The 15,722-nt window shown below is 40.3% G+C and overlaps 1 protein-coding gene across 5 annotated transcripts in view; it reads right to left on the bottom strand.

Moving 5' to 3' along the window:
* Positions 1-13,743, bottom strand: part of PHKA2 (phosphorylase kinase regulatory subunit alpha 2) — a 79,671-nt gene extending 65,928 nt beyond the window's left edge. For 4 of the 5 annotated variants that reach the window (XM_072614212.1, XM_072614208.1, XM_072614210.1 and 1 more), the window contains exons 1-2: positions 13,584-13,743; positions 377-535 (exon numbers count right to left, since the gene is read on the bottom strand). In XM_072614212.1, coding sequence (XP_072470313.1) covers positions 377-535; positions 13,584-13,661 — 237 coding nt within the window. In that variant the 5' untranslated portion in view covers positions 13,662-13,743. The remainder of the gene's footprint in view (positions 1-376; positions 536-13,583) is intronic. The other variant, XM_072614211.1, reaches the window with a different exon arrangement.
* Positions 13,744-15,722: the final 1,979 nt, after the last annotated feature.

Genomic DNA, 15,722 nt, shown 5'->3' with positions numbered 1-15,722 from the left:
ATTTTTTATTATACTACTTTGCACTGCTGTTATCTCTTGTAAGTAAATTCTGGCATTTACAAAATTCAGTCTTTATTAGGCAGATATATGGGAAATGTTTCCACATTCTGTTTGAGGTTTTAGATGCACTGAGAAAAAAAGTCTCCAAAAGAGAAAAAGAAGGTTGGAAATCCTTAAGCCCTGGCCAAAGGAGAAATGTAGCAGAAAATGGGAGGAAGTGGCTGGGGAAGGAGATTGGGGAAATCATACACACTATAAACTATTTAAAATGATCAATTTGTTGAAGATTTTCAGTGTAACAATCAATTACTATGTTAATGTAAAGTCTTAACCCAAATCTAATTCCAGGTTCACAGTAATTATCACCAATCATTACCTGTTCTAATTCATATGCCTTGGCCTTATCTTCATCTCGATCTGCATTCTTCCGATATGCCATTCCCAGGCCCCACACTGCCAGAATGCTGTAGATGTTATCTCTAACCCAGGCATCTTTTTGTTCATGGCTGGCTGAAAGTAGTCCTGTTACTGGACTCTAGAAAAAGAGAGGAGCAAAATAACAACTTATTAAACTGTAATTTAGTTTATTCCCAAATATGGGACATCATCAGTGTGTTTTATACAGACAAGACACAACAGCAGCCTGTGAGAAAAAATAAAGTCCATAAAGAGGATGCCACTAGAAGCTACCTGGCAGATATAAAACATGAAAACTATAACATAAAAATTAAAATCTTGGGACTGACTGAGAAACTTTCTGTATAGTAAAACTAAATTGACATGTTTAGACTTTAACTCACTGCTTCTGGCTTCAATCTAGGGCCAAGGAAAATGTCAAAGCCCTGTTCTTACATGACAGACTTTCAAATATTTGAAGACCAAATTCATGAACTTAAGTCTTACTTTCTCTAAGCTAAATATTCTTAGTCTCTTCAGCTGACCCTTTCATGTTATAAAGAGGCTTCCACATCATCTTAATCATCATCCTCTAGATGCTCTTCTATTGTCGATGTCCTTTGTAAAATGTATTACCTAGAAGAACACAGTATGCCATCTGTTGTGTGACAAGTACAAAGTACAGTGAGGACCATTACGTCCCTAATCCTGGAAAATCCCATGACTTTGAATGCAGACTAAAATTATTAGAATTTTTGGCTTCTGCCTCACACTAGTGACTCATTCTGATTATGCAGTCCACTAAAACCCCCAAATTCTTTTCAGATATGGCCACTACTGCTATACAAATATAAAACTGAACTCATCTTCTCCCAACGAATCTATCTTTCCTAAATTCCCAATTTCTGCTGAAGGCTGAATCTTCTGCTCTCTCAGTCACTCATGTATAAAACTTCAGTCATCTCAGACTCAAACAACAAACATTTACCAAGTACTATTTGTAAAGCTGGTTTTTTGAACTCGAGTGTTAATGATTTTTTAAAAATCTGACCTGTGATTTCATTGGTACAGAGAACTCTCAGTAAGGACATGCTCTCTACCAACGCTCCACATTTTGTAATCTTAAAAGAATTGCTTTGGGTACTGAGAAGTGAAGTGATTGGCCCAGGTAACGACAGAGAAACTTCCTCTATAAGCTTCTTTCCCTACTTAATAGTCTCCTTTTCTGTTGATACACCTGATTGTAGTTTTATCCTTACCTTAGGCCTACTCTCTACACTTTGCCCTACACCACCACAAAGTGCTTCCACTTCCTTCCTTTTCCTGTGCCTTAGAGAAGTTATACTATAAGCAATACCACCCCTCCCACCCTTTATCATGTCTCTTCTCATACTCTTGTTATCTCACAATAACAGACCTTGCCTTCACTTAAATTCACTTGATTCCAAATCCCTCACTACCCTCTCTTTCTCATGCCCCCTATAAGACAAAGTCAGAAGGAACTGAAATATTCTTAGCTCCCATCACTCAAATACTTTTCTAAAAGCCTTTGAAAGTAAATCCTTTCTATTATACCATATTTTCCCATCCTTGTTGCTGTCCAATTTCTATACTTGCCTGGCTTGCAGGTAAATGAGGAAAGACTATAACCTATATGCCCCTGACATAAAATATATATATACACACACACATATACATATATACATATACATACACACACACACACACACACACTATCTTGGATCTATTATTTGGGAGAAACAAACTGTCAATTGTCACACTTATGTTTCTCTACTCTCCCTGGGAATTCTGTGATCTTGTTCCATGCAGATATTTCTAACCCTCTAGTTCCTCTGCCCCCAATTCCCCCAACACACACTTTAATCTTTAGCTCAGACTACGTTTTCATGCCTGGCCTTCTAGATTTGTTGCCTCTGTGGACTTGTGGCTCTGCTTCAGAAAATTCTTCCAGTAAAAACTCTTGGATCTTGGTATGCAAACTATACTTTTTTCCTCTGGGTTTATTTACATTCTGGAGAACATGGTCTCCCCAGGGGACACTCTTTAGTCCCTCACAAGTTAACAATAGGCAACATTCTTCCATATTCCTCAATGACTCTGACACCTGAATTATGCTCTTCCTCTCCTTGTCACCATTCACACACATTTTTCATGACAATCCTGATAGCATGGCCTTTCAGGACTTTATCACTTTATCACTACAACTCCTGTAATCTATTCTATGCCAGCTCTATTTCAGCTAATCCTCTGGGTGATCATATCATAAACTTCCCTGCTGTTTGAAACTGTTCTAAAATCCTAAAGTTTAGGACCTAAACTCTTGAAATTACCTACTTCGGACACACTTCCTTTCATCACCCACTTCCTCCACATCGTTATTTAATCTTTCTGAGCCTGACTTTTGCTCTTCTCTTGACCCCAAGTCCCAGATTCTTTCTTATTTGCTGATGTAACTGCCCCGTCCTGGCTTCATTTCCTTCTCATCATTTTACCCACAGCTGGCTATTTAAATCATACACACTCTTCCAATTTTAAATCCCTTTTTCCCTTGACTTTCTTATTCTTTTCCACATCCTCTGATTCCCCAACCCAGGGTAAGCCCCATCATTTGTCTTTTCCTATTCTGAAGGCTATCAAGGACAGCTATCTGTGTGTTTAAAAATTAATGTTCCAGGTAATAAATAAATGATCTTAATCTAATCCTAAGCAGTTTCACTATGCAGGAGACTCCCTAATCTGTATCTCTAGGCCTAATTTTTCCTCTTTAGCTCCTGGCCAAGTGACTGTAGGTCCTCTTTATTTGGACATGGTCAGCCAATACCTCAAAGTCAACAAATATAAAACTAAACTCATTTTGTCTCCAAAAAAATCTATCCTTCCTAATCTCCCAATTTCAGCTGAAGGCAGAATCTTCTGTTCTCTCAGTAACCCATTTATAAAACTTTAGAGTCATCTCAGACCCAAATAACAAATATTCATCAAGTACTTATTGTTTTCAGAGCAATATAGTTCTGAAAGAGATAAGCATGAAAGATAAGCATTTTAGACAAGCCGGAGAATCTTTCCTTAATGAACTCACCTCAAAAAGCTGGTAAGTTTCGCCTTACTCTTCTGAAAAGCATGAGAAATAGATTCTAGTCCACTCTACCACGACTAAATGAATGAATCTTAATTGACTCATCTGCAAAAACTGGAATAACAACGTACCTATTTCAGATCAAAATAATGGCCCAGATAATTTCTAAAAAACATTTCTACCAATATTAAAATTTATGACACTTCAAAGGACAATCAAGTCATGTATAAATCTATAAATCATGCTCAACCATGCTAGAAGGTTTCCCTTCTAGAAGGGAAAAAAACGAAAGAAGCATAAGGGAGAAATAAGGGGGGAAGAAAGATGTAGCCTTTGCTGACTTAATGATTTTCTTGAAAAGAATGGGAATATGCTATTTTATATATATATTCCCCCCCAATTATATGTTAAAACAATTTAAAAACTTTTTTTTAATGTTTGAGTCTCAAATAATGGTGCTATTTATTATCAGTGAGCAAAAAAAGAAAATCACAAAAAGATTATGTACAATATCATTTATGGTAAGGCCCTTAAATTATTTATTCAGTGTTTTTATGGATTCTGAACTAAAGTTATTAGGTAAAAAACAATGGCATAAACTAAACTTAAAGGATTACACATTTGGACTTTTGAAACTTCTGGAGCTAACCTGTTTGTCTTTCGTTGCCGAAGAAGACCATGCCATCACAGAAATAATGACATAACTTGCACTTGATTTTGTTTTTTGAGTGAAGGAGGGCTGTGCATGTCACCAGCCTCACTTCTCCTCCAGAGCCATCTGAATCCAGTGACCAGATATTCATCAGGATAACTGGAGATGAGCCAGGATGAGACAACTGGGGTTAACTGACTTGCCCAAGGTCACACAGCTAGTGAATGGCAAGTGTCTGAGGTGAAATTTGAACTCAGGTCCTCCTGACTCCTGCACTGGTGCTCTATCCACTGCATCACCTACCTGCCCATGAGCTAACCTACACTTACATGCAAAACCATTTTAATGTAATTGATGATGGACTTGATGGTCTCCTAAAGACACTTAGGAGAACTAGTGTTCTCTTGAAAGACCCCATTCAATTTACTGACACAGTGTAAAATTCAACAAAGATTAAGTTGATAACATAGAAGTCAAACTAGTAACGAACTCCAGAGATCTTGCAAAGTTAGAAACAATGTTCAGCAAATTCAGTTAAAAACAGTACACAGTTAAACTGAACAGTAAGTTCAATTAAAAACAATGTTTAATAAATCCCTATTTACTTGCCATCATAAAGGCAAACACTTAAGTCATAATGAGTAACAAATAAATGTGTCAGTCTATGTCCTACCAGTTAAGGAACCAAAGCACAAAAAGACTACTAGATGAAATGGGAATTCCCAAACAAGAATCTAAAGATCATCCCAAGTTTTCCATATTACTGTCTGGCCTACTGGTTCCCAATGTGTTGGTTCTGGACTCGCAGGGGCTAAGAAGATGGTATGAGTGATCTGCAAATATTTATATATACTAAGCATTTTCATTTTGAGCCTTATTTAGCTAAAATGTGTTACTTTTAAAATGCATGCAGATGCTGTGATCAATAAAATAAAAATTTAAAGCCATTACAGAATTCAGTCTTTTTTGTCCCTTATTTTCTGAATCAACAGATAGTTATATCACAACTACTACACTGTGTCTGTGAAATGTCTTTATGTAAAAAAAGATTAGATCACGGTACTCACAAAAGCTAGAACTACTTGAGTCCTCCACATTGCTTGAGTGCTCAAATAGTTGTTACTATTATTGCCTTAAGCACTGAGTGTGTTTTTGGCTACTAAACTTCACTGTTACATGAAAAGAGAACTCTATTAAAATTATATTCCAGTCCATCATAATAGCATGGAAACAATCAGTTCTCCAAGACCATGCCAAAAAAGAACAAGCTTCAGCAGGCCTGCAAATGAATGAAAAAGTATTTATAAAGTGTTTACTATGTGCCAGGTACTGTCCTAAGCATTGGGGATAAAAATACGAAAAAGAATCTTTTTCCTAAAGGAGCTTATGTTCTAAAAAGTGAAGACAACACATATTGAACTGAGGTAGCTAAGAAGGCAGTTTTTGTTCCATCATAGGAAAGATGAGTTGATAGAATACAGAAGGCAATTAATTACCACACCCTTTCCAGAAGTGATGGTATTATTATTGTTCCCAGAGCAATCCATGGATGAGGACTGTATATGCATGCGCATCAGCAGCAGCTAAATAGCCTAGGTGAACAACTGCATGGGGTGTAAATGTGAAACCAAAATGTAAAGTCTTTGTATTATGGACTCTGAGATGAACTCCAGCATCTGAATATTAACTTCACTAAACTCAGAAAAATTTAGCAGAGGGTGGACCACTAAGATCAGGATGAATTCTTTGGGTCATAACAATGAAGAAACTTTCTAGTCAGTTAGAGATGGAGTTGTGATCTCTAATCAGAATTTGAAAAAAATGATGATACTGAACATAAAACAACATATTTTATTTCTTGGATTGAGTTTAATTTGAAAAATATCACTCTACAGTATTAATTATCCTTCAAAGAAGACTAAATATATTACAATTTCCTATGTGAAAAAGCATTGCAGATGGAAAAATGCAAGATGGTCTCTATCCTCGATCAGTCTTCATTCTAATGGTAGAAAAACAATACACAGAAAAGAGAAAAAGGTGTAGGCACTTCAGTATGGGGTGGAGATACCCAGGAAATTAAGAAAAAGTATAGTGTCTTTGAGATGTTCACATGGAAATACCAAGCTAATATTCATTATAGGGGCTCAGGTGGTACTATCATGTTTGGCAGCTTGTGAGTTTAAGAACATGAGTTAATCCATTATACATCCAAACCTATCAACAATGTTACAACAGAGTTTAATTATACTTAGTAAAGACGGTTTTATATTAATTCACTCAAGACTAAAATCAGATAAAAAACATACTGGCAGTCAATGTGAAATCCCAGGCTCACAAACTTCCAAACAAATTCACTAAATATACATATACATTAGTACTCATCCACTGGCATTTAGGCCTTTTGTTTTCCACTGTATTTTCATGAGTACAGTAGGGTTATGCTGAGTTATCTGTACTGTTCAAATTCCTAGTGGAAAAAAAAACCCTTCACACCTCAACAAAATTCTTATACTCTGTATGCTAATAGGAATATGAAATTAATTCCAGAAAAAAGGGTACATTACATTATCTAACTTTAAAAGTTAATTAGCAAATAAGATTTATAATTAATAATTATAAGATTATTATATGCTAAGAACTGTACTGGGCATAGATTTCAAACAATCCCTCCTATCAAGGAAGCTACTTATTCTACTGGAGAAGGTAAGTTTTTAACGTAAGTATATACAGAAAAAAACATAAAGACAGTATGTAAAAAGTAGTTTGAGAGGGAAGTCATTAGCATTTGGGGGAGGGAGAGTGTATTGTTAATGTATATTTGTGTAATGGGAAGATCTTTCCCATTCACTAATAGGCCCATGTGACCTGCTTGAGTCACGTAAGTCTGTGGTAGGAAGAGCTTGCTGAAGGGATGGAGCAGGAAGGGGTAGAGCAGAGCTGAGAGGAAGTTAGTCACAGCAGTTAGAGCTGAAGGAGAGAGGAAGCAGACAGCAAGCTGTGAGCATTCCTCTGTGGGAAGGCCCTAGCAGGGAGAAGGTTTGGGGATGGTGCATTGTTATTGTGTATAGGTTTCTTTCTTGCTATGATGAATTTGGCTTTCTGGTGTTGGGATTCAGCTTTTTGGTGTTTAAATAAATGTTTTAGTTCTCTTCCATGTGGAGAGTCTGTTATATTTTGTGATTCAGAATTATGCCAGCATATTCATACCTGCCATAGGCTCTGTGAATATCGTATTGGTGCTACAGAGAGGCATCAGGAAAGGTTTCATGTAGGAGGTGGTACTTGAGCTGTGTATTAAACAAAAACGTAAAGGAAGAGAGAAACAACTATTGGGTGCAGAGCTGAGGAGAGAGTGCATTGCAAGTATGTGGAATGGCACAGAGTGGGGAAAAAGAATTAGGTGAGGATGATCACAGAGTGTGGGAGAGAGAGCAATATTCAATAAGGCTGGAAAGATGGGTTGGGGCTAAAAAGTGAGCCTTTTAAGAACCTTTAAAATTAAACAAAAGAAGTTTATATTTTATCCTAAATGCAGCAGAAGACCACTAGTGTTGATTAAGAGAGACACATAGTTAGATGTATGCTTAAGGAAAATGAGTTTGGCAGGAGAGATAGTGACTGGAATGGAGAAAAGATTTGAGGCAGGGAGATCAATTAGGAAGCAATTGTAATAATCTAGGGAAAAGATAGTAAGAGCCTGAACTAAGGTGGTAGCTATGCGAGTAGAGAGAAGGAGCTGGATACAAGAGATGTGTTGAATGCAGAAATGGCAAGGTTTGACAACTAAATGATGGTATGTAGGATGAGGGAGAGTGAGGATTTGAGAATAATCCTGAGGTTATGAAATGAGGAACTTGGACTTAGGTTGGTACCTTCAACAGAAACTGGGAGGTTTGAAAGGGGAAAAGATAATGATTTCAGTTGTGGGACAAGCTTTGTTTCAGATGTCCAATGATTGTTTCAAATGTCCAATGATTCCAGACTGAAGTTCAGGAGAGACTCTGGACCTGGATAGATCTGGGAGTCATTTACTTAGAGATGATAGTTAAATCTTTAGGAAGGTAGTGAGGGAATCTACGTGAAAAGAGGTAGAAAGAGAATGATTTGAGGCATGGGAAATGGCCAGTACAAAGGCTGATATGACCAAAGCAGTTTTTGTTGTTTAGCTGTATCTAACTCTTCTTGACTCTATCTGATACTAGAGTGGCTTGCTATGTCCTTCTCCAGCTCATTTTACAGATGAGGAACTGAGGCAAATAGCGTTAAGTGACTTGCCCAAGGTAGCACTGCTAGTAAGTATCTGAGGCCAGATTTGCTCTATACACTATGCTATCTAGCTGTCCACCCAAAGCAGTAGATTCTGAAGAAAATCCTGGAAAGTGCTTCTCCTACCATCTAAAGAAGCTGCTAAATGCCTGAATTTCTAGAGTACTGAAGTTAGATGTTGGATTTAGTTGACACGTTGGCTAGTTTCACCAAATTTTTTTTACTCTGTGCATAGTATTCTTAAACCATATTGAATCATACTGATCACAAGTTCATGCCACACTGGCCAGTCTCAGTTTTATATATAAGGTAATTATTAAACAGTACGAATTGCTAATATTAACATTTAAGATTTTAAACAAGAAGTCTATCTTTTATGCCTATGCAATGTTTGGCCATGAAAACTGAAACTTGTTCTTCACTATAAATTAAATATTCATGTTTAATATATTCTCACCATTTTCTGTGAGCTAGATTTCAGTTGAGAAGATCACTATTCTTTCAGGTATCCAGATTTACCTTTTCAGAAGAATTGCTTCTTCCTCAAACTATTTTGTATTGACATATTTGTGTACATGCTTTGTCTCTATTCCCATGGAAATTCCCAAAGGGGAAAAAACTTTTTCACCTTTTTTCCTTTGTATTCCCCAAAGCTGGCAGAGTCTTGCAGGCAGAAAATGCTAAATGTTTACTGAAGTGAACTGCTACCCTTTCAAGTCTATTCCAGGTTCACCTTTTCCAGAAAGCTTACCAAGATTTGTCTCAGTTTAATTCAGTTCTCTCATCTGTAAATAAAGGGGACTGAACTAGATGATTAGGTGACCTGTGGTCCCTTCCAGCTTTAAGAGCTATGATCTTAAGTTTTGTTTGTCTAACCAAAGAATTAGGCTTCAAACTGAATGGAAGAAAAAGGATTAGATTGCACTGCAGAAGCTACAAAATGATTTTTTTTTTAAAAAAACAATTCCAAATGGTTACTTATATAAAGACCCATCTCTCTCTTGAATTATTATAGCCTCTAAAGAATAAAAATCCTGAGTTAACTCAACAAAAAGCAATGGAGAAACACGTTGTTAGCTCTTGCAGACTGTAGCATATTTCCAATAACCTGAATACAAGAGAAAATGTTATAAAAATCATTGAGGAAATGTACGATTATAAAATGTGATGGATTAGCCATGTGTCAAGAATAAAGTTGTGTCAACAAGAAACAGAATTATAGATTTAAAGAAGGGCCACAAACCCCTTTTATTTACAGATCAGAAGACAGAAATCCAAAGAAGAGAAGAAACCTGTTTCAAGGTCAGACAGATTGTAAAGCCCACAATGCCTGGTACCTGAGATGTACTGTCACATGAAATAAGAGCTAGAAAAAGGCCTCCAGAATGTTGGGTGGATAAGGCCTTGCCACAAATGCACAAAGAAAAGTATGTCTATCTTTCTGTAGAGCCTGACAGTATGAACTAAAAATGTTTTAATTTTGTCCAGTACTTTTGTTCTAGCAGTACTTTTTTTCCTGCTTCCTCTCCTTGTTCTTTTCAAACAAAACATATTTCTCTTAAAAAACAACAACACAATTCTTAAGTGTATTTCTTTGTGTTTATTTAAGGTAATGTGTTTATTAGAAAGAAGTTTTCTTCAAGGCAAGAATGACACCTTTTAAAATATTGTATGTTATATATCAACTTCAGGCACCTGTTTAATATAAAACAACAATTTTATTGGCAAAGTAGAACATTTTGCATGCTCATTTTTAGTTTAACAGTTCATAAGGTATTTACTCTTAATTTAGCATCTAGTAGAAAAACATGAAATGAAATCATAATGAATATCACCATGGCTTTGGGAGTCAGAGAACCTGGCTTCAAATTCTGGCTAATTGAAGACTCCAGTTACAAGGAAATGAAGTATAAGAACTTCTACTGTAACTTCTGTAGCCCTGTTCCCAGTCAGAGAACTTTTGACTCCTGTTCCTATTATGTGGTGCCAACAGGCTTCCCAGAATTATCAGGGATATAAGAGTATGTTACTGCTGTGGTTGATGGGGCCATAACATGTTTTTCAGTCCTTTTGTAGCAGTTATAAGACCCATACTAGGACTCTGTTATCATCATGCACAGTAGATTTGCTACTTGAAGAAATGAAGATTTGTACCATCCTTCCCAATAACTGGAGTAAGTTTCAAAAGATCTTTCAAGAAAAAAATGTACCACTTTTACGACAAACTGTGCAAAGGTGCTAAGCAGTATGCAAAACTGAATCCAAATAATCAAAAGGATGCTAGGATTCTTAATTTAGCCTTTATTAGCCACTCTTTGTTATTTCCAAAAGAGTTGTCCAGGTTGTCATGAAAAGAATATCAGTAAGCTTAAAAAGCTTTGCTCATGTTCATGAAGGAAGAAATAAGCTAAAGGAGAATGATAAAGAGGAACCAAATCCGATAACTCAGGTACTCTCTCAAACAGCTGTCTCTAGCTCCTTTAAACCAGTCACAGAATCATAAACCACGAGGGTGCTTTTACTGTCAGAAGAAAGGGCATATGATTGCAGAAGGAAGCTTTTAAACTTGAACTAAAATACTTGACTTGCCCTTGCAGACCTCAAGAAAGCATTGTTATTGGCTCCAGCCTTGGGACTTCCAGAGAATAGTACTTTTCTCTCTTGGGCCGGCTCCAAGCCCATGGCATATTATTCTGAGAAGCATGCTGGCATGTGGCTGTTTAAGCCAGCACTCCACCCTGCCTGCAGGCTGTGACTACTACAGCCTCTTTAGTAGAAAAGACAAGTGATCTGGTATTTAGGATCTCCACCTGTAGTACAGTGGCTCATGAGGTTGAGGATCTTTTGCTGAGACATCAAACTCAAGTCTTTTTAGATCAGAGACCTGTTAGGTATAAAGTGACTTAACCGAGAAAAGAAAATGTAACTTTGAAGCAGTGCTCCGTTGATAATCTAGGCACTTTACTCCCTGACATTCTACCTTCAGGGGATTGTTCCTCCGTTGTAGATATAGCTGAAAAGCCTGTGATGACATTTCAGATACTGCACTTTCATGAGGGATGGCATTAGGTACACAGGTGATGCTGATGGAGTGCCTGGGCCCCAATTCTAAAATCACATTTCTCCCTTGAAGAAAGATAAGTCAGCTCTTAGTATAGCAGAAAGAATTGTGAAATTGATTTCTAATTCTGTTTTGTTACGGTTAACATTTATTTCCCTTGGCTCAGTTTTATTCAGTTCACTTGGGTCACAATTCTTTTATCTTGTAACTAATAACACATCCACCTTTGAATCATAATTTATATCTCCACCTTTTGTAACTTTACCTCCAATGCTTGCTTAATCTAAAGGTCAACTTAATTCAATCAAAGCTGCTGCAGTCTAATCCTATCACTTGAGAACCACTACCAACTCCATGGAACTAATCTCATTTCCGAAAGATACTGTAATGGGGAGGAGCTGAGAAGACCAAGAATAATTAAACATCAATAAGAATTTAATAACAATCTTGCATATAGTCAACAGTTGGGCTGGTTTTTGCCCTCAAGGACCTAACTGGAGAGAGAAAATTAACATTTGTGAAGCAATCAGAGAATAAGTGAGTTCAGTAATGACTGTTCAGTAATGACTAAAGAAGAGATCAAGGAATGAAGAGAGCACAAAGAATAGCAACAGAAATAGAAGTTTTCATTCTAACATACTACTCGTCTGGCAAAGATACTTTCTAGTAATATTTGGACAATACTTTCTGGCTCATGATTTTGGAGCACTATGCAAACAATTTTAAAATAATAAAACTGCCCAACCCCTTGCATCCCAAGGACCCCTAAGAATGAGCAAATAGAAGCTTAGAAAGTTAAACAAAAAACATTTTGCCATGGCAAGAGCCATGTACTAGTTAGTAGCAAAATGATGGTTATCTAAATTCCTTTCTTTCAAGGCAGTCCTCTAACCAACAAATTATACTTCCTTTTCTTACAGACTCCCACAATAACTGAAAGGTCCTAGAGCCCTGCTTTACCACTAGAAGAATAACATTTCAATGGAAAAAGCATGCAGCTACCTAGGTACTCCGTTATTTTCTGTGTCTCTCCTATTAGAAATCTTAAGGTCCTTGTAGGTGGCAACTTTTTTGCTCTTTCATTGTACCCTTAGTGCTTAATATAGTGCTAACGGATGAATCAACGTTTGTTGATTGACTAGGGGGGGTGACTGTTAGGATCACAAACTTATCAATCAATAAGTACGGATCAAGCTCTGGTCACTGACCCACCAGTCAGTCAACAAGCACTGCTGACTATGTGCCAGGCACTGTGCTAGAAGCTGGGGGTACAAGTACAAAGAATGAGACAATCCTTGCTCCCAAGGAGGTGATAATCTAATGGGGAACACAAGTGTGTGTGTACATATATACATATAAAGTTAATAAACACATCATCCATGTACATACACTATCCATTGGAAGAGGAAGATTTGGAAGGAGGGAGAGAAGAGGGGAAAGGAGGGGAGAAGACAGGGACAGGGACACAAGAGACACAAAGTGAGAAGGATTACGCAGAGGAAAGGGGGGAAAGGAGAGAGAGGGTTGGAGGGAGAGGAAAAGACAGGAAGAGGAGAGGGGAGAAACACCGAAAGTGGGGGGAGAGTGCAGAGAAAAGAGGGGAAAAGGGAAAGAGACAGAGAAAAAAGAAAGAAGACGAAGAGAAAATGAGCAGAGCAAGGAGAGACAAAACGGGGGACAGGGCCAGATAGAAACGTTATCCGTTGGGCTGAAAGAGTTTCTACGCCCATAACTGAACGCCAGTTCTTCAGGCCAGGCCACAGGGTCACCCTTCTCCCGGCCCGTCCGCTAGCCCCTGGCCCCTGAGGGCGCAGTCCCTTCCGGGGGGTTGGGGTACTGCCCAGTCTCAGGGAGGGCCATCCCCCAAGGCTCCGGGGGGAGGGGAGCCCAGGTCGCAGAGCTGTTGCGCTCCGGGGCCAGGAGCAGGCCGGAGCGGACTCCAGGGGAAGGACGTTGCGGGGGGGAGGGGTCTTCCCGGTCCCGGCCTGGCCTAGCTCGGGGTTCCGCTCCCCTCCGGCGCCCTTCCAGTCCCCTAAGCCCGAGCCGAAGCAGCCAGGGGCGCAGCGGGTGGTCGGGGTGGGGTGGGGCGCGGCGGGTTCTGCACCCACCTGATAACACAGAATGGTCTGTTGCACCAGCCGGGCGTACCCGTCCAAACGGACTCCCGAGTTGCTCCTGCTCCTCATCTCTGGGATCGCCCCGCCAGCCCCAGCCCTCCGGCTAGGAGAACGCCGGAGCGCACGCGCACGCGAGCCGGCGCCCGCGGGAGGAAGGGCCCGCCCCGTCGCGCGTGCCCCAGGAGCCAGCGCTGCGCACGCGCACGCGCGCTCATTCATCCCTCGGGCTCGCGGCCGCTGCCAGGGCTTGGCTGCGTGCGTCAGCCCTCGGTGGTTCCAGCCCAAAGAGCCTCTGGCAGCAGCCGGGCCGAGGGCAGATTTATTTTTATTTCTTTTACGCCTTTTGTGTCTAGGCAGGTGGCGGTGGGTGATCGCCACTCGCGTGCGCACGCTCTACGAAGCGCGCGTTTGCCTCGGCGCCGCCCTGCGAGGGCGAGGATTGGCCCCCCCGGGTTGCGGCCGCCGCGGCCCCTTCTGTACTGAAGAGAAATCTTTAATTGTCATGGCCAATGTTTTTGGACACGGCCACCGTGGGCGTTGATTTTGCTTCACCGTTACGGAGTTTTGTTTCTCTTTTTTTCTTTCAGGATAAGAGAGGGAGAGAAAATAAATATTGGTTAATTAAAAATCAGATTTGTTTGCTTGTTTTAAAGTGAGGGAGACCTGGCCTTGGAGCCCGGCGGGGTGCAGGGCTGCCACGTCTGCAGAGGAGTGCGGCGCAGTGGGCGGGGGCGAGGCCGCCGCTGCCGGCAGCCCCCCAGGAAGGAGGCCTCGCAGAGAACGAGGCCGGCCCTGCCTTGGGAAAAGGCCGGAGCGCATTGGAAAACTTCATTTCCAGGTACCAGCCCCAAGAGAGGCATGAAAGGATAAACAGGAAGAGAAAGGAAAAAGAAAACTTGTTATTTTACATCCCTCTATGGGCATTACCTCCCTCTGAATGAGGACCTGAGAAGGCCAAGATCTCCCGTTGCATCCTGGGCCATCTCCAGCCATCCTGACGTATTGATGAGTATCCGGTCACTGGACCCAGGTGGCTCAGGAGGAGAGAGTGAGATTGGTGACCTTGCACAGCCCTCCCTCACTCACAGCAAAGACAAGGGCAAAGGCATGTCGTCATTTCTCTGATGTCATAGTCTTCTGCGAAGGAGGAACACAGATTGCTAACAAGGCTGTCTCCCAAGGAGCCCCAAAACTTTGCAGCCTCTCCCACAAAAACTCCACCCTCCTATGCCCCCCCCCCCCCAACCCTCTGAAGAAAGGAAAAAGCAATCTTTGGAAACCTGGCCAGGGAGGGCACCCAAAAGCTCACTTTCCAGTGTCGGGCCAGAAGCAGCCTAAGGCTCACCCTCTGAGTCCCAGGTAGAGGAGGGGAAAAGAGCCAAGGCACTAGGGGACTGGGTGCCCGAGGAAGTACGTACAGCCACTGCAGTACCCCTCTGCGCCCAGATCTCCCCTTAGGATGGGAGGAAGAAGTAAGGGGTGTGTTGCAGCCCTGCCAAAACTCCTGCCTCATCTTGCAACCTGCTGGGGAAGAGAGAGGGTTTTGCATACCAGGAGCTCTTTGGTATTTCTTAGAAGAGAGTATCTTTTACAACAGCTTAGTTGGACTGCAAGCCCCATAAAACCTTGAAAGCAAGGGAAGTACATGCCAGAGTCCAACAAGTGACTGGATACTTGCACATGCATGGCCTGCTTCCATCTCAAAATCAGCATTCCTCCACCCTCGTTCCCTGCAAAACGGAACGAAAAGAGAATTTGTCTCTTGATTTTCTAACTTCTGTTAATGATATATCATTATCCTAGCTACTCTAGGTCTGAACAAGGAAATCACCTTTGACTCCTCTCTTACCCTTAACAAATACCTAATCCCAGAATGAATGTGTGTGTGTGTGTGAGATTCATGGGAAAAGAAGGATGGATTTAGGCCTCAGATTTAGCAAGTAAAGGAAATTCAAAATTGGAACAGGGAAGCATTTGAATGACATTAACTGGACAGGTATGTCAGGTTGTTCATCATTAAAAAGTAGTCACATTAAAAATAAAAATACCTACAACCACATAATTATGTAAATAAGTACATGAAAAAGCTTTGAAAAAACAACACTCATCTATGCTGAAGCTTATCAGAGA

Source organism: Notamacropus eugenii, chromosome 5, assembly GCF_028372415.1.
Source record: "Notamacropus eugenii isolate mMacEug1 chromosome 5, mMacEug1.pri_v2, whole genome shotgun sequence".
NCBI lineage: Eukaryota > Metazoa > Chordata > Mammalia > Diprotodontia > Macropodidae > Notamacropus > Notamacropus eugenii.
The sequence above is the reverse complement of the archived record's forward strand: the minus strand, read 5'-3'. Positions and strand labels throughout refer to the sequence as shown.